The 25814-nt window shown below is 39.5% G+C and overlaps 2 protein-coding genes across 5 annotated transcripts; one reads left to right on the top strand and one right to left on the bottom strand.

The window, feature by feature from the left end:
* The first annotated feature begins 1099 nt into the window (after positions 1-1099).
* LOC131426582 (uncharacterized) lies at positions 1100-25042 on the top strand. 4 transcript variants are annotated; one of them, XR_009229109.1, is made up of 7 exons: positions 1100-1253; positions 12702-13164; positions 20926-21031; positions 22533-22738; positions 22907-23212; positions 23362-23668; positions 24422-25042. XR_009229109.1 is itself a non-coding variant. In XM_058589435.1 (6 exons), exons 2-6 carry the CDS (start codon positions 12919-12921, stop codon positions 24512-24514), a joined length of 957 nt encoding a protein of 318 aa, XP_058445418.1. In that variant the 5' UTR covers positions 1100-1253; positions 12702-12918; the 3' UTR covers positions 24515-25042. The 4 variants fall into 4 exon arrangements, 2 of the variants coding, with proteins under 2 accessions (XP_058445418.1, XP_058445419.1); XR_009229108.1 differs by having other exon boundaries at positions 23362-23799; XM_058589435.1 differs by lacking the exon at positions 23362-23668.
* LOC131426580 (uncharacterized) lies at positions 21085-25299 on the bottom strand. Its single transcript, XM_058589434.1, has 3 exons — positions 25117-25299; positions 22232-22464; positions 21085-22171 (listed from the first exon to the last, which is right to left on the bottom strand). The coding sequence occupies exons 2-3, from the start codon at positions 22462-22464 to the stop codon at positions 21208-21210; spliced, it is 1197 nt and encodes a 398-aa protein (XP_058445417.1). The 5' UTR covers positions 25117-25299; the 3' UTR covers positions 21085-21207.
* Between the last annotated feature and the right edge of the window lie 515 nt (positions 25300-25814).

The following is a 25814-nucleotide window of genomic DNA, read 5'->3' as shown; positions in this document are numbered from 1 at the left end:
TTTTTTTTCACTCAAATGTTTGAAAACTCAACGCTCACTCTAATGTATGAATAAATGCGAGAGAACTCATGGCCTTGGTAAATTTTACTCAAATTTTGACATATTGTTCCAGTTTATGAATTTGAGTAAACGCAACTCAAACCATGAGTTATGTTCAAATAGCGTGTACTTTCTCTAATCAAAGCCTACTATTGGCAGATGACAACAAATGGTTATTTCGATTGAGGGTCAAAACTAAAACACTAAACCGACGACACGACCTGCCACTCGTCTATCTAAACTGTATCGAAAATTTAACTACCCCTCAGTAACTGGTAATGTCAAAACGAAGTTGCTTGAAAATCTATTGAAACTGGCAACAAAAGTAGAAAGCTGTTGATTTTAGATAACAGTTACCATAACCATGGCTACGTATGTTTTTTAATGGAACGGACTATATAAATAATCTCAAAACAAAAACAAATTGTTTCTGTGAACCAGTAGAAATGCGGATTTCTGATTCTTTCGGACCTCCTATGTACGATGATACGGAACGTGATTTCGTGAATCACGCCGATCGATGCGTCAATCTCTTTTGAAGCTACTATCAAGCGTGCACCGGTCATAGTGGCCGTATTGTGGAGGATAGTGATTGTACACGTTCTACCTTGAATAACCGTCGTGCGTAGAGATGGGCAAAACAGTTCATTTTAAAGAACCGTTCAGTGATGCAGAGTTCTGTTGAAAAAACTAGCAACCTAAACAGTGTTGCTCAAGAAGATTATTTTTATCATTATCAAGGGGTCGCTATATTTGCGGTAACTGGCGGTGAATCGTTAACAGACAAATTCATTGCCAATTTTTCATCGGAGTGCCTGGTCGTGTCGTCGACTAAACTGTCAACTATTCTGACTGCTAGTTTGGCTCTCACCGAACAACAGCGACCGAAACGCAGCGCCAAAGCGAACCGTTTTCGCGCCCGCGTACAGGTAAGTTTTCGTACCTGTATGGAATGGAGATACGTTTGGAGCATGCAATCAAACTCACGAGAGCTGCTATAGAGTGAGAGATAGAGAGTGCGACCTGAGAAATGTTCGATCAAATCATACGCAACTCAATTCAGCCACATCAGCCTGTGTATCACGAAGCAGCAGCAGCAACGGTATGGTGCACACGGTGGTGATTCCAGTCGGTTCAGTACGAGTCAAGCAAGCAACCTGTTCGGACGGAAGTTTCTAGTGGTCAGCTAGTGCGAAACGGATTGGATAAGAAGTGTAAGTAAATCGCCAGTTGTTCGGGACTGTAGTTGTGACTCTGCCACTGAAAAGGTGGAACTATAAAACACTGATTTGCGCGGGGTAGTGCGTGGTGAGGTTGTTGATCACGGGTTTGAACAAAAAAAATGGCTCAAGCAAATCAAATGTTCTGGCAGAAGAACCAGCGGAAGAAGTCATTGACAAGTGCTTTGTGTGATCTAAAGTGTGTAGTGTTTCGGGCAATGAATGACTGGAAAGAAGAAATGTAGCGCCACAACGCGAGCGAAATGTTTGCCTACGTTTAGTGAAGAAATATGACAATATGATCCGTACGAACGGGTAGATGCAGATAAGCCACATTCGTGCATTCTAAATTGGATAATAACCCAATTAGGGGCAACTTTGAATCAAGTGGATCCGACTATCGTTCCATTCGCATAAATCCCCTTCGGTGAGATCCGGCAGCGACGGTAAAAAAAAATGTTTATTAGCAACAACGGTAATCAACGCCTACTTCGGGTGAGAACTGCCTAGCATCAAAACACTGTCTGTCACATATAGAGGAAGTAGCGCGAATCATGTTGAGATAGGGTGACCAACGGGCAAGTCTGCGTGTGATTGCGGTAACATCAATGCAAGCGGAAGCGAGGAAAGCAATTTCGGTCCACACCGCCCACATCGTGTCGCCGGCCGCGGGTAATGTGACTGACCTTCGACGGGCAAAAGAAGCGATAACAAACAAACAAACAGCTACCTGTCGGGCGTCAACAAAGTACACAAAAAAGGGCCACTTATCTAACGCAGTCAGGGGTCTTATCGCACTCATAAGGTGTTTTTCAACTTCATTCTCTGGATGCGGTAGGCATCCGTCGTCATAACTGGGATAGAGTATGAAGTTGTCACACGTTGAAAATATGGGAGGCGAGATAAAACGGCGATAAAAAAATACCTACACCGCTGTCGGAGGCTTTATTTGTTATTATTGCTCGGCACCGGGAAGGTTCTGTTTTTTTTATTATGCGTCTACGTGATCATGTGGGTTATTTTTTTGCTGCGTCCGGTCGTTCATTAGACGGGGACAATACGCGCACACAGCGAACGGAAATGAGTGCTGAATCTCGGCATTGATTGAAACTGCCACGTTTGGTTGCATACGTCTAGATTTCTCTAAAACCTGCCTTACTGCGGTTGGGCTATTCGAAAATTGAAAAGTCATGTCATTGCAACAAATGAACCGCAGAACATAACAATGGGATAGTCGGACTCCGAAACGCCACATCGACTGCATAATTTGCGAGTGGTTGAGGGGGAATACAAATTATACGTTTTCCCCCGGCTGTCGCTGTTCGTACCCGCCCCGGAGCCAGCTTGACACATCGATGATTAAAGTCGTGAAATTCCATCCCGAGCACGTTTACTGTACCGTCGCTACCGTAGGCCGAAAACAGGTGTGATGACTCACCTTTCGACCGGTAGCGCAGTATGCTAGAAACACGCTCCGTTCCGCTACCGTCTGCGGGTGGGAAATAAGTACTGCAAATAGCATGCCTAGGTTGGAGCATATTTCAGTGCAAATTTGTAGTTGGTTCTAGATGCCAATGGTTCATTACGCGAGAAGCTTATTCTTGTTAGATCTAACATCCAACTGGTTTGTAATGCATTGCTCTAGGCATAGTTTTAGATTTCGTTCCTAATTTATCAGTTCCTAACAGGTCAAACTAGAGCGCCTGTGCAAACTGAACTTGTGCGATTCGTAGAAACTTCGTTTTCCTTGTCATCTATCAGTGCCTAGCAGTTTAAATTAATACGTCTTTTCCCCAAATTAGGGAAATTTTACCTTAATTTGTATATGAATTTGTAAAACAGTCACTTTGGATGTTTTACGAATCAAATAGATGAAATATTATCAATTAGCTGATCTACCAGAGCTCTTAGTAGCTGATATAAAAAGAACTTGGATCCTGGGTGCTCTAAACTAATTATGAAAACTAATCCCAAGACTCATTCGAATTTTCAACCGAGACTAAGTGTCATAAAGCATTCGAATAATTATACCATTTCCTTCCGGTTTCGAAGCCCGGTCCCTAAGTTACGGGTTGCTGAGATGGTTCGGTAGAAAGTTTTTTCTATAGCGGAGCGGGTTATTTCACCGAAAGTCGTTTCGCCGAAAGTCGTTTTGCCGAATAGGTCATTTCGCCGAAAGGGTCATTTCGCCGAAAATGACATTTCGCCGAAAGGGCAATTTCGAATACATCATATTATTATTTTTTTGTGTTATGCATCCTGTATAACTGATGTGGCGCAGCAAGGCAAGATGGCTCGGCGGCATAAAGCCGCCGATGCGACGCCGGCTTAGGTGGCCGCCGACCCGCCGTCGGAAGCGGCGGCCTCTTCCATACAAACCTGTAACCGCCTCGTTTGCCCGGTCTACTCGAAGCTAGGTTTCTTTGCTTAAGTTAGGTCCGAACGAGCGATAGCGAGGTCGGACAGCATACAAATCAAATCAATGTGGCGAAGCCGCATTAGATATTTTTCCACTTAGTAAACGGAAAATACCACATAAATTTGCTTGGTAGATACACCTATGCAATTGCGTTGATGGTTGGCGGCTAATAGTCAACAATTTTCCTTGGAAACTCTGTTCTTAGGTTCATGAATCAATCTTTATTCAAGAGTACAAGAATCAATATTTGTTGAAGAAGTACAATTGTATGTCAACAAAACGGGCGTTAACGTATTATCAATCATTCGTGTTTCTTTTAAATCAATTCCAACTATAATATTAGGATAATTGCAGAGTTCAGCGAAATGGCTTTCATCGAAATGACATTCGGCGAAATGACCCTTTCGGCGAAACGGCTTTCGGCGAGATGACCCTGATCCATTCCACATGGAAAAAATCAATTGTGAAAAGTTCACTAACAAACATTCTCCTCGGTGATATTTGAGAAAAAATCGCTCATTGAATAACTCTGATATGATTCTCAAACAGAAAATTTTTGGGGATGAATTTTCATAGCCTTGATATCTCAACCCTTTGCAGAATCATGATGAATGATCTTGTCGTTCATTCGGTTGAAAAACCGGATGTGGAACTTAATCCATTCAGGTTTTTGAGTTGGTTTCACTAGCAGTAATATTACATCCCTTACAAAAACGTGTTGAATCAATAGTTTAACATATCTAACAAAAATAACCGATCTGAAGCAATTATGAAACATGCTAATTATAACAAGTTTTAATTTCTACTAGAGAAGGTGATTGATAAGTAGATCAATAATGGTGTTGTATTCGAAATTTGCTCGTCAACACCGTGGTAGTTGAGTAATAACATGCATAGAAGCAGCAAGGGCTGTGATTGATAATGGTTATAATGATAGGTAAAAACATTAATACAAAACAATCACAAAGCATGGTATGCAGCTGATTAAAAAATTTTAGCCAGTTTAGCTAAAATATCACACGCAGAAATGACAGGAGCGCAGGCTTTCGCTACACCAATCCATACCCGCCATTCAAACGCGGCGCCTGCTGTGTGTTGGAACATGCAAAATCCCGCAATCCTGTCACTTCTATAAATCAAATGCAAGCTAGATAACGTTTTATTGGGTTTAATTTGAATAGTGCAATGTAACCAACCAGCTGGAATAAAAATAGTCTTTCATCGTTATTATTACTATTTGGAATGTGAAAAAAAATGTTGTTGCTCATATCGACCATCCTACGTGCTTCGGAAATATTGCAGTTATTATTTCTCAGTTGCAAATTTATTCAGTAGAAATTTTTTTATTGAGAAAATATAGTATTTAAATCCTGCATGAATCACTTCGGGGTCGAACTGAAGCGTAGTGGATATTCAGCATCGAAATATCATCGGAGACTCTTCTTCCGTTCGATCGTCTCTTTAGCGATATTTCTGTGAGTGAAATTTCTTTATCAACTTTTTCTGACACAAAAAATCACTTGTGAACTTCGAAATCCAGAGATTTTGATGATTGTTTCATGCATGAATATCTCGGAAGTGATTTTTTCAGTCACAGAAAATCTCTTGAATTGATTCTTCCACGAGTGATAATGAAATAAACTATTTCTAACCATGATTTTCCCAACACTGATCACCGTTCACTTTCAAGTACCAGCTTCCTTAACCCGTTTGCATAGAGGCTCACCGCTTATGAGAAGAAGAAAATTTCAATTTCGTGGTTTTTGGTCCACTAGTGACACCATTTTATCGGTTTGCATACAAGGCCTAGGCTCTAGGCGAACCTCACAACTGGCGGAGGCAACGTTCATCGCGGACATTGTTTACAGTATGCATAGATCGGCAAACGACTACTGATTCAAACCAACACAACAGAAAAAGCACGTGTAGTGCACGTAAAGATATGCACAAATTTGAACGTGTTACGATTTCTAGCTTTTGAAATACGTTTCGAATATGCCACGTAATTCAGGAAGCCAAAATTTAACGTAAAAAATGCCAAATCACTTCGATCTACAGGCCACATTGGTTTCTGATGTTTGACTTAGGAAGCCTTCGAAATGTGTGAAATGGAGCTCACATCGATTTCTAATTTTGCTGTCAAATTTTACTTAGGCGGTCATTGGAAAACAAATTATTGTGTCAAATAGACGAATCAAGAATTCGTTACTTTTTTATAAGTTTAGGTCTACATTCGTAGATTAGAAGAATAACTAAGAAATTTCATTCCGAATTTCCAGTCGCTAACAAGATGAATATTCAAACCTTACACAAAATTTGATCGATTGACCGGTTTCTTGGAATGCTGGTCAAACAAGATCATAGATCCGAATAAATGGTCCTTTAATCCTGCGGTAGCTGTTGAATTCGATCTAAATCTGATTTCCGATTACGGAGTTACGGGTTGTTGAGTATGACCGCATAGAAATTCACTCTTGCGCTGAGGCACAAAATTGATGATAATCCTTTTTGAGTAATGCTGAAAAGCAGAATAAAATTATCAAAAAAACATGTTGCTGAAATTTCAATAATAGACAGCTATTTTCGAGGGATTGCCAACCGAAGTCTCGGGAAACCCCAGTACTGTCTGTTTTTTATTTCTTTGGATCAGCTTCGAGGTTTGACGAATAAGTAATGAGATTGATTGCATAAAACCGTATATTCGAAACGTATTCTATAACTCTACCCTACCCTTCAAAATATTGTCCCTTTGGGCAGCTATATTTCGAGTCCAGCGTATTTTCCATATTCCGTAACATTTCTGGAACGCTTCGATTGGGATATCCGCGAGTACTCTTGTTCTTGGGTTGGGTTTCTTTTACCACCGATTTTGTTGTACGGAAAAAAATCACAGGCTGTTGCAACACGGTGATCCATTTAAAAGAACCAATAAGAACGTTGTCGTGATGAAGGTTGATCTAGTTACAAACGATATTTAAGCGCACCCTGTTGATTCGTTTCCGCAATCTTTCGAGTACTTGGTGATAGTAGACGTGATTTTCGGTTTGCCCCGATTACATCTTTGTCCACTTATTTCACGGTGATATTTGCTTTTCGGATCCTTAGCTTCCGAAGTGCACTCGCGTTCCTGTTTTTGGGCCTGTAGTCACCATGCGTGGCACCCAGCGGCTAGATAGTTTTGGTTGCCAAATTTGACATATCTGCCTTACTCTTACTCACAGCTGTAGCTCCTTGGATCTGCTGAATTCAAAGCACAATGCTGAAACACGAGTCACACTCGCGTTTACGGAATCGTAAGAAGAACTGACTATTTTCAACAGAATTTTCATGACACATTACATCAAATAGCAAAATTTCCACTGTATCTGATTGAATCCCCTACTTAGTTCGACATAAAGTTCGGTTTTTCATCTGAGTGAACATTCTGGTGGCTTGAAAATATATGTGAAAACTTTGGCAGTACAGAACAAGTTCCGCATGTACTTTTAAGTGTGGATAGTTACCCAAAAGCCGGAATTCCCTTCCATACAAACTTTTGGTTAAATACTTGGGTATAGCACGGGGATTGCGAGTCAGAGAAATGCTAATAATTTTGAAAGATGTAAATTCATTACAACGAATGTTTAAGTTTTTTTTTCTTGTTGAAAAAAAAAACAATTCTCTACAGTTCGACTTTAATGCAGCTGAATAAAGTTGAGTCGTGTTCGGCATTGATAATGAAACCTGTTTCACTTCTTAATTGCTGCTCCACAAAGCCCCCGTTTCTTTTTACGGAACTCAATCATCGGACATAACAGCATTTAGATGTGTCTAAAATATTCACGATAATCACGCAAGCAAAACTGTACTGTTATCCTCTGAACCGGACGTAGACAATAAAAAAAAGCAAACTCATAGAACTACGCGTTGAACCGTAGAGAGGTGGTAGTAGTATCAGTAGTAGTAACACGTAAATGAGCACGGGCCCAAACGAGATAGGTTCGGATGTTGTGCAAATGTTTATCTTGTTTATCTGTTGTTTTTTCACCTGCACTGTGAGTGTATCAAATGATTCGGTTGAAACATGGTCGATCGCATTATGGGAAGACATATTTTTCCACGGTGGTTCGAATTCGGCTCGATATATTCTCAATGCGATTTGGCACTCGTTGGTTTGTCATTGCGGTCATTCAATTGACAGTTTGATGGACTGCTAACATTTTTTCAGTCAATGTTGTTTCCATGAAGAACCGAATATGTGGTTTATTTAATTTTATCTTCCAGCATTGAACTCTCCTTTTAGGGAGAGGTCGATTGATGTTTCCTTTGCTGAATTTACTTTGCTGAAAAAACTCTTATTTTAAGAGAATGTATTTAGTTGGCGAATATCCTGGACACAAACCAGCAATATTTCATTCCAACACGAAATTCTCATTGACAACTAATTTTGTTATTAAAGTCAGACAATTTGTTTCTATTTATCTATCATTATCATTGTTGAAGGACAGCACAAAGAAAACAAAAATGAAATTGGTTTTATTAACAAGTTCATTAGCCAAAAACTCATGAGAAGTGTCAAAGCGAAACAATTCATTAAAAAGCATCAAAGGATAGTCTGTTTGAAACTGCTTGCAAATTGTTCTGATGTTTTTTCGCATGTGTTACGATATATCCATATATAAATTTCTAAACCGATACGTAAAAATGACGTAAACTCTTAGTGGAAAGTGTATTTATTCAGAATTTGTGCGCATTTGAAGCGATTGTGCTTAATAATGTTTTTACGCGAAACAGTGAAATGAGTTTCGAATGTTGCACTATAATTGTATATGTCAAATGATTGTTTTTTGTAACTTCCAACCTTCCGGACGACGCATTACGGTGTTAACGTTTTTTCGGTTACAGTGCGCCATATAGCTGCAGATTGCAGAAGCCAACTCAACCATTTATGTTGGTTGAACACAACGTTTTATTTCTCTAAATCAACTGAAAAATTGGTTGAATGGAAATTAAGTGTGTCTTAGCTAAGAAATGACAACACGTTTAATTGGTGAATTCATCTAAAAAATTAGCCATTTCAACAAATATTTTATTATTTTTAAAAGAATGAGAATTAAAAAATCTAAATTAGCAAAAGTAAGCTTTTTTTAGTTGTCCCAAAAAATAACTAACTAAAGTCAGAAAATCAACTAATTTTTTCGCCAAAATGCTGATTTCGGCCTTTCCGTGTACGGCAAATTATCTTCCTGTTAGAATGTGGGATTAAACCTTTTTCTTCATTTGCTTAGCATAAGCATAAATAATAAGACATGAGGGTCCCGAACAACACCTGAATAAAGTGATACGCACCTGGTACTTCCTTAAATGACCGATCTCACCACCAGACGTGTAGCACTTTTTCATCAGACTTGGCATGAGAGTGTGTTGTGAGTGCAGAAAACAAACGTCATCCTCTCAAAAGCCATAAACAAACAGTGCTTTGTAGATCTAGACGTCCGAACTTTTACAGAGAAAAAAAAACAACAATCAACTTAAAAATAACACGATCATTGCTAAAATAATGTTTTACGTCTATCTGTTTTCAGATGGATCTTCCATTTTGAGTTCATAGCCTTATAGCTTCAATATTGCCTTATTGCGAAAAACTAATTGTACAACAGTCTCAGTTTGGATGCCCGTATTATCAATACAAATTCATTTTTTCAACGTGACTGAAGAAGAACTTGAGTTTGGAAACCCCGTTTAAGTATTTTTGAATGCAAAAAACCGGATAAAAACATCGCGAGCAAAGACCAGACTTGGATTTTGCAATGCAAAAACCGTTTATAAACTTCGTTTTTCTGCAAGAACCGGAACGAGATTGCACCGGTTCTTCCAATACACATAAAACATTTATCCGGTTTTTGTCTTTAAAGTCGGTAAAAACCTATTAAAAACATTTGTTCTGGAAGAACCGGTTAAGTTTTGATGTGGAACACATCTTTATTTTCTATATAGGGGTGCAAATCAGAAACTCAAGGAAAAATACACGTAGAAATGTGGTCAGATTTTAAACACTCACAGCTCAGTATATTTTGTATCAATTATTATTATTATTTCATTATTTGATTGGAAATATTTCTACGATTCGATTTAAATGCATCAAGACACGTATTTTCAATTATAGAAGATTGAAATTTTGATTAGTAGCGAGCAGTGTCCATATTTGTCTGCTAAAAATCTCCGACATATCGGATTTCCCTGCCATAGACGACGATTTTGAGGGAGCAAGCGATATATCAAAGGGAAAGCATCGATCTGATAGGTCAATCGTTGCAAAAGCGAAGCTGTTGGAAGCACCTGAATCTATAAATAGAATCGAAATTATAGCTAACGTTTCAGTCCTACGCGTAGCATGCTGGAGGTAGGTTGTTGCTAGACAGCAAGACAAAAAGTGCCATAAAACGATTTGAAGCTTTAATTGGTATGCTCTGATCTTGTGTCATGCAAGCTCGGATGAAATTCCATGTTATGTCGTTTCGCCTGAGAAATTGACAACTTCCCAGGGTAAATTTTGAGAAATAGTTTATCGCTTCAACCGAAATCGCAGAATGGTAGAGAAACTAAACGCTATAAAAATCACTGCTTGCATACAAAACAATGAACACAAGCTTGACGAAGAGAAGCTTCAATATCAAAGTCCATATAGAAAGTGTGTACAAAGATATAATTGCATACATTTGGGATATTGGTGTAATTTCGTCGGCTATAAAACAAACAATGTTCGGTGTTGGTTCCTAATCAAGATAAATCTACACTCTTAGAAAAAATTAAATTTACGCTTGACGTAAATTCAAACATGCCCTAATTTCTTCAGTGATGACACAATATTACATCTACTAACATGTAAAAATAAATTTTGCGTCTGTATCGATGTAAGCTTCAGATAAATGAACTGTGAAGTTAAAGATATTACTTATCTTTACATATTTTGAATTGTGAATGTAAGTGAATCGCGACGCTCCTTTTGTGTGCATCTATCAAGATGTACATTTTTCTAAGCGTGTAGGCAGACTCTCGTCCAATAGAGGATTCAAAAGTGTGATGATTGATTGAACTGTTTGATTAGAAAGATAATTAGAAATTTTGGTTCCCTTGTTCCACATCAATGGCTCGAACAACCCCATGGGGCTGATCCTTGTAGTTTTTGACCGGTTTTTGCATTCAAAGCTTTTTTGTCCTTTTTTTTACAAAACGATGTTTTTGAATGATTTTTTGCATTTCAAAATCTGTGTTCTGTTTTTGCTCTCAATGTTTTTCAACCGGTTTTTGCATTCAAAAAAACTAAGTTGCATCTATACGATTTTTGCTTTCAGCCAACCAATGAAGGCAATATATCAGAAAAAATCATATGTCAATTTTAATCTAAATGAGGATCCTGGTAAGCATACGCCATTTCCACAAAAGATCGGCGCGCTGGCTTTGATTGATCCGAGCTGTGGCTGAAAAGTTTTCGGTTGCATTTAAGAAATATGCCAACATGGTGGCAGGAACTCAGCAGGTCTGCCAATTGAACATCAATGTTGCCAGTAAAACGGAGGACAGTGAGGCACAGTAGAAAAACTTTGTTACTGTCTAGTCTGAATATTTGTTTGTGGTACTAGGTTTAGACCTCCCTCGACCGGATATTGTTTAATAGTAAAAGTTATATGGACAAATTTCGTAGAATTCGGTAATTTTCTACCGAATTTTTATCTTGCTGAGTTGTCATACAACTGCCGTAAACTGTAAACCAAATGGATGTAACGAATGGTTAAATAATTTTTGTGTGCTAGTTTTCTTTTGGTTTAAAATGCTGGTTTTTAATGGATTTTCGGACTTCAAAAAACAACGAACAATTTTCTAATCTGGATTAGGTTGTTCGGATTTGTTTATTATTCACAGAAATCGAACCAACCATGGCTATGGTTTTATTGCACTGTATATCCACGAAAGAATAAAAAAAATGTCCCGGTTGATCGGAATCGAGTCCACCAGAAATCATCCTCGAACGATGTGTGTTGGCAGCAAGTGGACAAGTGATACGAAATTATTGTCTGCCTATAAGTAAACAAAAAACTAGTGCTAATGTTTTGTGCACCTGTACCGCAATCCATTTGACGAACCCTTCATGATTTTTTTTCGGTTGGGTATTCAAAAGACACTTACTGAAAATTTTAACAACTGTTTGACAGTTAGTGCTCACAACTATCAGTATTTAAAGAAGTTGGGTTATTGGAAGATAACTTTCGTCGTCCGGTAAAAATTTGCTTAATTTTTGTAAAATAAAATTTTTGTTCCGAAATCTCGGTTATTTTTATTGATTATCGAAAGTTTTCGTCAAAAAAATTACCGAACAAAGGAATAAAATCTTACTGTGTGGTCTATCCAGTGTACCTCAGTGAAATGCGGCTGTAACAACATCGCGGCGAAGCTTCCATGGTTACGTACATCGGCAACCTATCAAACTGCCTGATACTTCCGGTTCAGTGCGACCATCACCCACAACCGTGCGTTTCCATAATGACGTTTCGTGAGCAACCGGGCGCATGCAATGAATACTAGATTGCTTGATTGCCAGCAGCTACGCGTGCAATGACTGTTTGGATTCCATTTATTTTGCACTCAAAACCAGGAACAGTTTGGCATACTTTTTTACAGACAACGTTTCCTTCCCCAAACCAGGACGAACCGAACAAGCTTCAAGCGCCCGCTAATTAGGCGAAAAGAAGATCGAATCACCGCTGACGGATGCTGCTGCTGTTTACCCACAATACGACACAGATGCAAACACACCCGAAGGCACGTCAAGTGCGTGTGCCACTTGAGAGGGCTTATCTACTCATTTCGCGCTTGTTGTCTGCCGGTCGTCACCGTCGGGCCACCCCCGTCCGCACCGTTGTGTGTCGTTGTTTTTTTTTTGTGTGTGACTTTGGTAGTGCAAACATTTCGCACGAGAATCGCGATCTGTGGCAAAATCGAACAAAATCAAACCAGTTTTCATCTCATTCTCTTGTTATTTTTAGTTTCGGCTGAGTCAAGTGGATAATGATGCAGGCTGATTGGAAGTAAAAAGAAAGCAAAAATCAGAACAAATCAACTCAAGTCAGTCAGCGGCACAAGTGCAATTATCGTGTTCGGTTTTTGTCTAATTGGACGAGAAGAAAAATAAACGTTTAGTGAGTGAAAAGGCAATACCCGTAGTGTTGCACCGATCGAAAGGGAAAACCAAACAACCCAAAGATGCAACGGTTTCAAGTGCATGCGAATCTTTTTACGGTAGCGATATCACTAGTCGCGTTCGGCAGCTTTTCCAGCGGAGTACAATCCGTGGCCCTCGAAGGCACCGCCTACTACGGGCGACGCTACCAAGACGACAGCAACAACAACAATCGGATGATCTACCCGGACGAAAAGGAACGCTACAACTTGTTCAGCAAGGATGTGAAGCGCGAAGCCGACGATTTCGATGGTTGCTGTTGCGATGACGTAAGTTTTTTTGAGGTTGTTTTGAATTTAGGTCGAATTAGAACCCACTAGGGGTTCACTACACTGTACGAAGACACTGAGAAAAGGCTGTTCTTTTTTTTCCACTACCAACGCCGGCAATGTCAAATATGCATTTTAAAAGCATTTACGCACCCATTTTTGGTGTCCCTGGTCACAATACCATCACATTTATTTACTTTATTATCACTAACATACCGCCTGATATCGATACTTTACAATGGTTTTCATTAGGCTGTTGCGAAGCTGAATTCATGAATGAATCACTTCACTGAAATGGCAGTCGAATACCTGTCCTAAGTCTAGCGCCAACCGATGACCTTCAGGAGGCAACTACTACGCTTTGTGATAATAGCTTGAAATTGGTCGCGTTAATGAACATCACTTATTGCAATTGTTACACCTTTACGATAGGAATGTGATGACGACAAGTGTTCCCTTCTAAGATAAGACCTTCCATCGGTCTATCGCTTTTTGCTATGTTTACGAAACGGCACGTTTCGGGCGAGAGTTTCATAGTAGGGTGGTAGAGTAGCAGAAAAGTGGGGAATTGAAGAAAAAAATGTGTACTATTGTTTGTTTTAATGATGAGTAAACGGCTATGAGTAATTGTCCTGAGCTACAAGATACGCGTATTGTTTACATTATTAGACACGTTTTTATCAATCCGTTTATCTTTCAGGAGTAATTGATTGCCAGTAATGGCCATTTATAAGGTGATGTACAACGCATTGTTTTGTTTTATGGATTTCGTAAACTAGAAATTACTAATGACGATATTTATTGGCACTCAAAAGAGATGGGCATTTCATAACGTTATTATTCATTACCATTCAATTATTTTAACATGTTCTGCTTATTTTGTTCCAAATCTTCAGTGTTCCAACATTTCACATCAAACCCATTCAATGGACACTTGAATACGAACAACACCAATAACTAGTCACGGCATCATGCGTATTTATTGACGAAACATGTTACAATTGTAACAAATTTTATGTGCCATACTTATTTTCTTGGTTGTAAAACGTAGCGAATTGTTACATACGTCACTCTAGGTACTTAAAGTATAACGAATCGTTACATACGCCTAATCAGTTATACCATAACTTCGTTTCTCACAGAGTTTTGCTTCGAGTGACTAGAAAATTTGACAAAACATTATTGAAATGTTTTACCATATGAAAATACAAAGAAAAAAAAAAGATGGGTGGGTAATGTTAGAGACATAAGCGGATGGTGTGAATACGAATAAAATGAATGGTTCAGTTTCTTTGATGCTAAAGAATCTGAACTCTGGACCTGGAATCAAAATTGAACTATGAATCTGAATTCTGAAACAGAATTCTAGAACATATAGTAGAACTGATCACTGAATCTGTATTCTGGAACTGAGTGCGAGACAATGATTCTGGTTCGGGACTACGTTTTGGTTGTTTCTGCTTCTTATAGGTTCGAAGATTCAAACGTTCTTTAGCACGAAGAACATTGGACTTCGAAGTGCCCACTTTTTTGTCCACATCCCGAACTGAAACCTCCTTCTTTTGCTCGAACGCCTTCAGTATACGTTTATCCAACTGACGGTTAGCAGGACCTTTTTTTCGAACCGTTTTCGGTTTGTCCTCAAAGGTGTTATCCTCACCGAACTTCCTGATTGCATTTCGCACGGCTTTTTCACTTACTTCTTCCATTTTTGCTATCTTTCTCAGTGACAGTCCGCGTTCTGTGCACCATTTGTACACAATTTTTCGACGTTGTTCTGCTGAAAGTCCACGCATTTCGAAACAAACTAATGAAAACGAATAAACAACTGCACAAGTGGTTAGAGAAGAGTTTAAACAACAGGACGCAGCCATAAAAATTGACAAATTCTGAACCATTGCGAAATGGCAGCGGTTTTTGGTTGCGTGCATACTTTCTGGGACAGTCTTTAATAAACACTGGCTTTATTCGCACTCGAATTTCGAACTGCTAAAAATGTACAAAGATAATCAAATTATTCTAGATTTGCACAAAATTGACGATTTTTATCTCCGATTTGCAAAAGTATATCTTTATAGTTTATTAGATAACATTTGAAGACATTAGAAAGGCTGATTTTGTATAATATTCCCTATAGTTGTGTTTCTTCTTTGATACTCGTTGATACCAAATATTTCAGAAAACTTTAATTTTGAATTATTTGTAATTATGTCATACAACTGAAAATGTTAGCAAAAAATAATGAACATATTTTCGATGGCATGTAGCAAAAATTATGTTGATACGTCTCATACAACAAGAGATATTCACGATATAAAACTTATAACTCTCTCAGAAGGTAAATTTTAAAATGGCGCCCCATAGTAAAGTAAGTCGTGTTCACGACAAAAAAAGATTTTTCAAATGTGTTAGACCCAACCCGCCCCTTAAGGGTTGGGGACAGTAGGTCGCGTAAAACCACGTGGCTCGCTGTGCGTATTACATTTCTCTCCATGCTCTCTCGAAAATGTGCAAAATGACTCTCGATGTGCCTGGGTGGCCAAGAAAGTTTTGATATTTTCGGTTACAAGTTTGATAACATCACATAAAATCCAAGAAAGCTGCCGCTTGTTTGGCAGCCTTTTTGAGCCGATTTTATTTCTCTCTCATGTTTCGTTACGTTACCAGGGAACTAAAATGGCGCTGACATAGAAATCGACTTACCTCCACAAAAATAACTTACACTTCATTTTCATCGCGACAACATATATGTTTTTATGCACTAATTGCATCTAAATTAAATTATCTAAACATTGTCAGGATAGATTTTTGATCCATGCTTTTGAAGGCGAGGTATTCAATGAACAAGTTAAAAGTTGTCGTTTTCAGCTATGCAATTCTTCCTTCAGAAAAAAGACTTTCCCGACCGCTAAAGTGAAACAATCATTCTGAAATTTTCACAGAATAATCTAAACTAATTATCCAAGAAATTGTCGGTTGGTTTTTTTTTAATATTCGTCACCGTTTCTGAGAAAATCAGATTTGAAGCGTGAAAATAGCCCTTTAAAACGCCCTAAAACACACTGACCTCAGCCCTTAAAATCACGTTCGATGGGAAAAATTTCATCGAATAGACACTGGTGGTGAAGAGTCAATGCCATTCTACTGTACACTTGGTAGAACCAGCAGAGCATGGTTTTCTAACTCAGTGTAACTAAGTGAAACTATAACTGATGCGTTTGAACCGAGCATTAGAGAAAAAAAATCACTTCGAAATAAACCACAATCCCTTTCGAAATTTACATGAAAGAGAAAATGTCGTAACGTAAAATGATCGGCAGTCGAGAAAATAACTTGTGTGGATAAAAAATGTCGTCCGGAGCTAATAGGAGTCTGGTGCGTTGTAAATTAAGCTCAACTATCTTTCAAGTGTCGACGATCAGGCCGTGACACAAGTGGAAGGAATAGAGAATGATAACGTTAATTCATGCTATAAGCGCAACCACATCAATGAGATTTCCTTTCAGTCCGCCAGACTGCGGAAGTGTTTACAGTTCTACGTCGCCGACCCGCACTTGATTTTGCTATCCATTGATGCGCAAACACAAAGCAAGCGAGATTCACACTGTCAGTTTTAATATGCGACGACAGCCAACGGCTTTGCTAATTTCATTACCCGCCAGCCCAATCCCAGTAGCCGGTGGAAGCAGTCATGTCAAAAGACACGTGTCAACTTGATCAAACGCTTCTTGCCTTGTTTGCTTCGTTGGTATTCTTGTCTCATGCTGTGGTTCGAGCGCAGATGTCAGTGTATTACGCTAACGAAGTGATAATTTTCACTCCTTTGCGAGTTGAATTTAATCAATTATCCAGTGCCGGCGACAGTGATTCAATGTGTCCGAGTCCGTACGAAGGAACGGCATTACAAAGCAACCATCGCCGGCGGGTGACGGTCGATCGCCTATCTACAGGCTCACCTTGGCTGGAATTCGAACGAATGTCCTACAGCTTTGCTTGAACTACGCAACAACAATTTCATAACTCACAGCCTTATTCAATGAGTCATCCATGAACTGGGTGCCGCGAAGGCATCGCGAAAGGAGAAATTCTTTGCATACCAATGAAAAAGTGTCGCCAGTGTACTTCTTCTGGAACATTTTCCGTTTGCCAACAGTAACGACGCGAAAGGGGCTTGAACCCGATAGCGATGTTGACAATGATGCTTGGAGAATGCACGTGGGATTGCTGCTCATAGCTCCGGATTGAACTGCATTTCGATTATAGCTACAAAAAGAGGTATTAATCATCCGATCAATCCTTTCCTCCGACTTGTCACCATAGACTAGCGGGATCGCAGACCCACGTCACGTCGCGTCACCCACGACAAATGACATGGAAAAACTATGACAACGCATCGACTGTTATGTTGAAAGTCATTTTCCAATTAGCGAGCAGACGATAATTCGAGTGTTTTGAGCAGATTGTACAGATTTGATTGTTTTTTATTCAGCTGGGTCCGGTCTCGGGTTCGTAAAAGGGTTCCATTTGTTCAATCATCCTTCAACTGATTGTTCCGTTGTGCGCATATTTTTTCACCAGTTACCAGACGTGATTCACGCTAGTAGGGGCTAGAATTTAAGAATCAGGTTTGTCCGGTTAGGGACTAATCCCGGTTTTTCACATGTGCAGAATATTTTACTTTAATTAAGATCTACTACCACTGGTTCAAATCAAACTGCTATGTACTGAAAAGTCGGAGACAAAACTTGGCACCGATTCATGAGAGAATAACAACTAACCAAAAGTTCGGATAGAAGGGACTGAGTTGGCTTAAGCAGCTTACGAAGTTCATGAATAGTATTCTAAGCCAACCATTTTCTATGTAATTTTCCACAGTTGAAAGTTCGCGCGATGCAACCGAACAAGCTTCTACACAGTTTCTAGAATATATTGATCAGCTTCAAAGCTGTCCAGAATAGCACACCAACTGGAAGTGGTTTTACGATTTTACGTGAAAATCCTTGTTTGAAAAAAGTCTTTTCCAAATGGCTCACAAAAAAAAACAAAAACAAAATTGCATCAGCGATTTAGAGAGCTGTTTGGTTTCGTTTAGTCGCAATAAACAGGATTCCTGGCATCGGTATGTGACAGTAGACGGTATATGGATCCACCAGTCAGCTGAGTGTTGTGTAACCGGAGAAAGCCCTCCGAAAATACAACAGGCAGCAGGAAAAGTCAAGATTTTTTTTTTGATAATTTACTTCGAATGTCTTGAAAAGGAAAGAACCATCAATAGTGACTATTAAATTCAGTTAAGTAATAATCAAGTTTGGGGAGCGACATCGAAAAGCGTGGCCTTGTGTGAAAAAGATATAGGTGGGTGGGTAATCCCAGAGACATAGCTATGGGTAGCGTGAATACGAATAAAAATAACTGTACTTTTTCCGCACTTTAGAATATTGATAATCGTACGCACTAGTTGATCGATTGTGTAACTTTTGCAAACTTTCGATGCTTCACTTGCAGAATTCTAACGATATACGGCGGAACACATGGGAGCATAAAGTTACAGGGTTGAGTAGGGGACAAAATGAAATGTTTAAATTAATTTAAGTTTGAAAAATCCACAACAAATCGTTTGTGAGCCTCTAGGATTTCTAGGTTTACGTTGCGAATTTATATGACAAAAAATTTCAATGACCTTCTTGTTAAACCTGTCTCGAAAATACAAATTAAAGACTGTCCCAGAAAGTATGGACGCAACCAAAAAGCGCTGCCATTTCGCATTGGTTCAGAATCTGTCAATTTTTATGGCTGCGTCCTGTTGTTTACACTCTTCTCTAACCACTTGTGCAGTTGTTTATTCGCTTTCATTAGTTTGTTTCGAAATGCGTGGACCAGAACAACGTCGAAAAATTGTGTACAAATGGTGGACAGAACGCGGACTGTCACTGAGAAAGATAGCAAAAATGGAAGGAGTGAGTGAAAAAGTCGTGCGAAATGCAATCAGGAAGTTCGGTGAGGATAACACCTTCGAGGACAAACCGAAAACGGGTCGAAAAAAAGGTCCTGCTAACCCTCAGAAAAAGAAGAAGGATTTAGTTCGGGATGTGACCAAAAAAGTGGGCAAAGTCAAATGTTCTTCGTGCTAAAGAACGTTTGAATCTTCGAACCTATAAGAAGCAGAAACAACCGAAACGTAGTCCGAAACAAGAAGCATCGATCAGGCCGAGGGTTCGAAAGCTGTACAATACGATTCTTGCTGGAAATTTGAACTGCATAATCATGGACGACGAAACCTACGTGAAACTTGATTACAAATCCTCGCCGGGACCACAATACCTTATGATCAAAAAAGAACCGGAATTTTCATTTTAAAATTCCCGCGCTTGTCCAATCGGTAAACTTTTATTCTCTCAACGTTGGCAACACTTTTATACACATTCTGTCAAATTTTGACGCATATCGTACGATTAGTTTTTGTTTAAGGTCTATACAAAGAAATTGAAAAATTTTCGTGTGGCAATTTTTATAATGGATGAAAATTTGAAACAACGGCTCGCCTTCGAAGCGCCATTCGGTCGATTGTTGTGCGGTTTCGACGTCATATTCATAGATCCACACCTCATCACCAGTTATGATGCATTCGATGAATGTGGGGTCACTATCTGCGTTGGAAATCATCTCTTTGGTCACATCAACACGACGCTGTTTTCTAATGAAATTCAGCCTTTTTGGCACCAGCCGAGAAGCGACGCGTTTCAAACCCAAACATCAGTTAAAATGTGTTCGGCTGATCCATAAGAGATGCCCAACAACACAGCAATCTCTCTAATCGGTACAGAACGATTTTGCAACACGATTTGCTTCACCGACTCAATGTTTTCTTCAGTAACAGATGTTGTTGGGCGGCCAGGGATCTCATCATAATCCAAGCTTGTACGACCACATTTGAAGCGTTTATACCACTCGTATGCCTGTGTTTTTCCTAGACACGATTCACCAAAGGCCTTTTCTAACATTTTCAACGTTTCGGAATACTTAAATCTATTTGCAACACAAAATTTTATGCACGCACGTTGTTCTAAATTTTCATCCATTTTAAAAATCGCCACACGAAAATTTTTCAACTTCTTTGTATAGACGCCAAACAATAACTAATCGTACGATATGCGTCAAAATTTGACAGAATGTGTATAAAAGTGTTGCCAACGATGATAGAATAAAAGTTTACCGATTGGACAAGCGCGGGAATTTTAAAATGAAAATTCCTGTTGTTTTTTGATCATAAGGTATGTTCGATTCAGAATCGTTCTAATTTGTTTATACAAGTGTGACGGTTTCGTTTACTAAGAAATGAATAATATAAATTGTAAGTAGTGTTGACAGCTTTGATGGTTAGTGTTCGAAATTTCAAGTGTTCCCGAACGAGAGTCAATCGAATGATACAAGTCGAACGGAATAAAGAATGCAAAATTCGAACTCGAACGAAAGTGTGGATCACAAATCCGTCGGATTGCAGAATCGGGGTGAATATGCCATAGATTCGTGAATCTGCAGCCAAAACACATTACCAAAGTTACAATTAATACCTGTCAAAAGTTTTTTTTTTATCGTTTCGATTCTACCAAAATCCAGCACAAGTAAATGGTGAAACGTCCTATATCAAAAAGCTTTTAAATAATGTATGTTGACCCTTTAAACAATGTTTATCTTTTCAAGTCCTTGGCGTCAATCCAATATATTATTCAATAACATCAATTATTTCGTAAATCTTCACAGATTCCTCTGGAGCTCGCATTGCAGCTGGGCAACATCACCTCCAGTGACGACGTATTCAACCTGGTCGAAGCCGATTCCATCGATCCTCGCATTTTCTCCAAGGACGGTAAGAACTTTCTCTTTGCCATTCCATTGAAACACTGAAAACATCTCTACCGCTTTATGTTGAGTATTTATATGTGTATATATTTACAAAATATATTAGTAATGAGTTACAAACTGAACAATTGAATTAAAAATAAAACAAAACAATAGCTCGAAAACATACGGCCACCGGTTCGCTCAGAACCGCAGTGGCTTTCTAATGGTCGACGAAACGCTGGAAAGCTTTCTGTTTTTTGTATTTGGTCCACCGTCGTCAGCGCTTTGACTTTTGCGCGGCCAAGTTTTTTGAACATTTGCAGGATTCGTACTACTACCGGCACCGTAGTCATCGATGCGGATTCTTCGAGGTGACGTCCGCATACCGACAACCATCGGTGGAACACGGCGGCGTTTAAAGGGAGTCCCCGGTGGCTGCTGTACTGGTACTGAAGGTGAGATCGGTTCCGTCACATCCTCAGTAGGAGATTCCGGCAACGGGATGGGTTCCGTGCAAGCTTGACTCGGTTGACGTGTCGGCGAAGATGTTTGCTCTGCGGATGCAACCGTAGAATCTTGTTCGTTACAGAAGAGATTTCTTCGGACGGTAGCCGAACGGGACGATTCCAACTCGTAGATGATGAGAGCAAACTGAACTTCATTTGTACGCAGATGCCGTCGATAGGAGATTCTCAATCGAGTACGTTTCTCGGCTCGATCAGTGGTACGGGTAGGTGTTGAAGACTGGCCGGAGCTATCGAGAGAAGTTCCTTCCCGTGGAATGTGATGTGTGGTACGAGTACCACGATGTTTCTGTTCATTGGTCATTCGCACTGTTCCGATCGCTTCCAGATACTGCAGCTCGGAGTATGCATTGTGTCGTGGTACGGTTGGTGACAAGGATCTGTTGGTACCTCCGGTAGCAGATGGTTCTTCGTCTTCTTCATCGTCACTCGACAGTGGCAGGAACTGGCGACCGGCCGTCAACGGTGGAGGATGTGGCAGTGCCGGCAGAGTACGCGGCGGTGTTGCAAAGCTTAGATCTTCCTGATTCGAGGATAGTTCACGTGTGCTTGTACTCGGGAAGCTGTCAAGCTCCTGCGTGTCCAGTTTTTCACGGGTGGGGCTTGCTGACAAAACCAAATTTTCCGGTGGTACTATTTTGCTGTTGATATTCAATAAGATATTTCGTTTATGAATCTGAAACGTGGCCGAAAGTACTTACGTAGAGATGTGTGTTTGCCGCTCCTCGAATGCGTCCACCGTGCAAGCCTCCGGGAAATGTTGCACCAGTCCGCTGTACATTTTCTGACGAAGGAATTTCACTATTCGGCCGCTGAACCGAATAGTTACTCCGTTCCAATCTAGAACGGCGTTCGATGCCAGCTGATTCCCTAAGCGGTCGATTCTGCCCGAGCAAAGCTCCAAATACTGCTGCAGCACGGTGACGGAAGCCATCTGCAATGAGAACGAACATCAGGTTTCAAATCAGTAAATTATACCTTGTTCTTTGTTATTCATTTCAGGATTCGGCGAACGATCGGCCGGCGAAGTACCGAAACCGGCCGGATGTAACACCCAACCGACGATTGTGAGTCTTCGACCGGAAAATAACAGTGACCCACGACTGATCTACAGCCCGTCATGCACTCGCGTACAACGCTGCAGTGGTTGCTGCGTTTCCAAGCGACTCTCGTGTCAGCCTACTTCGACCCGCACGAGAACTTTCACCGTAAGTATGTGTGGGATGGGATTGTTCTATGAGGGAACCCGATTAAAAAATTATTCGTGTCAGAGCTTTAACACTATTTAGGGAAAAAAATCCTTACAAAAAAACGTTACATTTCACCTAGAATTGCTGATTTATTAGCAAAGATTCATGCCAACTTCTATCCCGCAGGTGAACGTGCTCGAGTACGTCAGTGGAGTTAAAACACGTTTCAAGAGCCGCGACTTGGCCCTGATCGAGGAACACGTCGGCTGTGCCTGTCAGTGTCGCGTCAAGGAAGAACACTGCAACGGCCTGCAGCGGTACAATGCCCGTAACTGTCGGTGCGATTGCGTGAATAACGATGATCGGTCCAAGTGTCTTCAGCAGCAGGATATCAAACAGTGGAATCCGGACACCTGTCTGTGCGAATGCAATGACCCGAAAGAGTGCACCAGTGGATCCTACTTTGACCACAACTACTGCAAATGTCTACAGGTAAACTAAAAACACTACTGCTTGCTTCGGGAGAAGTATTCATTTCTTGATTCTTTTTTTTCCTGGAGATCCTCAGACGTGGGAACATACAAGGGGGACAAACCGTACACTAACAAGTTTCGTTTGTTCTCTTTCCCTTATTCTTCTAGACCGACTTTTACAGCATACATTAACACCATTGATGCACGCCAAAAAGAACAAATCAATCGCACTATTTTAGTATTATCATACATACGATCACAGATACAAGTCATAACTAATGGTTCATTTAATCCTGTGAACAATATTTATTCGTGATTGGTAGAAATAAAAGGGAAGAAGAAGAAGAAGAAGAAAAACATTTTACCTATAGTCGTATAGTAGAAGTGAGAGATAAACACTCATAAATGGATGTGCCAAATCGAATCAACAAACACCCTCCGAGCGAGGATCTTCGGTAGTTACGAAACCGGCCATGTATGTTAGACTGGATTTCCTAGGCTTAGTAGTACACACTGTGTGTATTCCTGATAACTGATTTGTTTGCGTCTGTATGTGCGTCTGTATTTGCTTCATTTCGCGATTTCCACCCAGTGGGTTCCTACTCCGTGAGTATATTAGATTTATGTGACGTGACAATCGCTTAATAACAACCTGGCACCCTTCATACTCCGATGACTAACCACATTTACGCAAGGGAGCGAAAATTCTGGTATAGTGCGATAGGCGATTAACGATCACACGCTATGGAAGGGAATCCCACAACTGTATCATCTTCTTCTTCTCTTTGCTTTTGCTTGCTTTGCTGTGAATCACAAAAATCGTGTATTTTCATTTCTAATATTTCGTGTCTTTCTGTGGTTTCATTCCATGTTTATGCTTGTATTAAATGTAAACTATAACCTACTAATCCAGTTCGAATATTCTTGGGAGACTTTCTGTGCAGTCTTTTCAGTTCATCGAAACGAAAAGCAAAAACCCAATTTTCGTAACCAACTCCTGTGAGTCTGATCTTGCTTTTTAATTTACAATCGCTTCTCTATCTCTACCCTAATCTGATACTACCATTAAACGAATAATTCCACCCACGAAAAATAAAATGCGACCGGTTTTAAGTGTTCTAAGAAACAGGTGATGGTTTGTGTTTTTTCGGGTTCATTCCAACAAATGTGTCCGTTCAACTTTCGATCAAGCACAATTTGAAACCTATTTCTCTTTCTACCGTTCCAGAGCTACTCGGCCAGCCGCTACCGCAACCAGTCCACGCTCGATCGCAGACGGTTAATCCTGAAGCCCGTCTCATCGCCGTATTCCACCGCTTGAAGCCCCCTTTCTAGCTCGGGCATTATCCGTGATTATCGAGGACCGGATGATTCAATCGTTTAACCCTTGGAATGATCGAAAACCTACAGAGACTGTGGTAGAACAGAACAGAAGCACGAACGCCGTGGTGTTGACAGTACAAATGCGAAGAAGATTGTGTAAAAATATTCAAATCGAACGAATGAATTTTGCGATGAAAAGTTCATCGTAAAAGTGCGAACAAAAATATAAACGGGACATTCCGAATGGAGACGGTAGCAAGACTGTACGGTGAAAAGTGAGCAATCGTTTTTGCTCGGGGTGGTTATACTCTGGCAGATGTTCTTTTATGCGGCTGCAAAGCAGCTGGAGGGTTGACAATTCTATACCTAAGCGCGACAAATGGATGAGTGTTTGATGGTTGTTTTGTTATCAAATTAGTTATCATGTACGGCTTGTTCCCAACTTTCAACAAGTTTAGTGTGCAACAAGCGAAAAATAATGTATTCCTGTACTAATTCGGGATTTCAATAAACATTGTAAGAAAAACTGGTAATTAAAGTTGTCTTATTGATGTCGGCCATTTTTAAATGCATTCTATCGCACAAGCTGGAAGTACTCACATTAGATTAGTTAAAATCCTTAGAATTCCGTTCGATTATAGTGGAAAAAGCTTTTCCTTGCCACTAAGTTCAAAGTTGTAACAAAATGAACACGATTTCACATGATTTCAGATAAAAATTCGATACAAAAACATTTATTCGATGTAGAAGTAGGTAAAATTATGAAAACAAAGTCGTTACTGTCAATTTACACTGAACGAAAAAGCGTTCCAATTTTTAGTTTATGAATTCAATGAATTTGCTGCATGGGATCTTTACCCAGAAAAATCAATACACGCTTGAGTAAATCTAAGCCAAGATGCGATAGCTGGCTTCTTATTTTAGTTTCTTTTGCTTTTCGTGGACCCTGCCGAAATTGGTTGTGTGTGGTTATGGATTTCTTCTACTTATTCATGAATTTTTCAATGCATAATTTGAATGATTATACCCGTTAAATTAACGAGTTTTTCGCCCAATTTTTTTTTTTTTTTAAATAACTATTTATTGGAATATGAGTTAAAATTAAATTATTAAGATTTAAATTGGGTGTTCAGCCACAAGTGGTGACTTTTCAGCCCTGTTATATATATATATATATATATATATATATATATATATATATATATATATATATATATATATATATATATATATATATATATATATATATATATATATATATATATATATATATATATATATATATATATATATATATA

Source organism: Malaya genurostris, chromosome 1 (genome assembly GCF_030247185.1).
Source record: "Malaya genurostris strain Urasoe2022 chromosome 1, Malgen_1.1, whole genome shotgun sequence".
In the NCBI taxonomy this organism is placed as follows: Eukaryota; Metazoa; Arthropoda; class Insecta; order Diptera; family Culicidae; genus Malaya; species Malaya genurostris.
The sequence above is the reverse complement of the archived record's forward strand: the minus strand, read 5'-3'. Positions and strand labels throughout refer to the sequence as shown.

Coding starts and splice junctions, on each gene's coding strand:
- LOC131426580 (XM_058589434.1), bottom strand. CDS start 22,464: ATGGCTTCCGTCACCGTGCTGCAGCAGTATTTGGAGCTTTGCTCGGGC. Junction 22,172..22,231: donor CGGCAAACACACATCTCTAC/GTAAGTACTTTC, acceptor GAATATCAACAG/CAAAATAGTACCACCGGAAA.
- LOC131426582 (XM_058589435.1), top strand. CDS start 12,919: ATGCAACGGTTTCAAGTGCATGCGAATCTTTTTACGGTAGCGATATCA. Junction 13,165..20,925: donor ATGGTTGCTGTTGCGATGAC/GTAAGTTTTTTT, acceptor AAATCTTCACAG/ATTCCTCTGGAGCTCGCATT. Junction 23,213..24,421: donor ACTACTGCAAATGTCTACAG/GTAAACTAAAAA, acceptor CTACCGTTCCAG/AGCTACTCGGCCAGCCGCTA.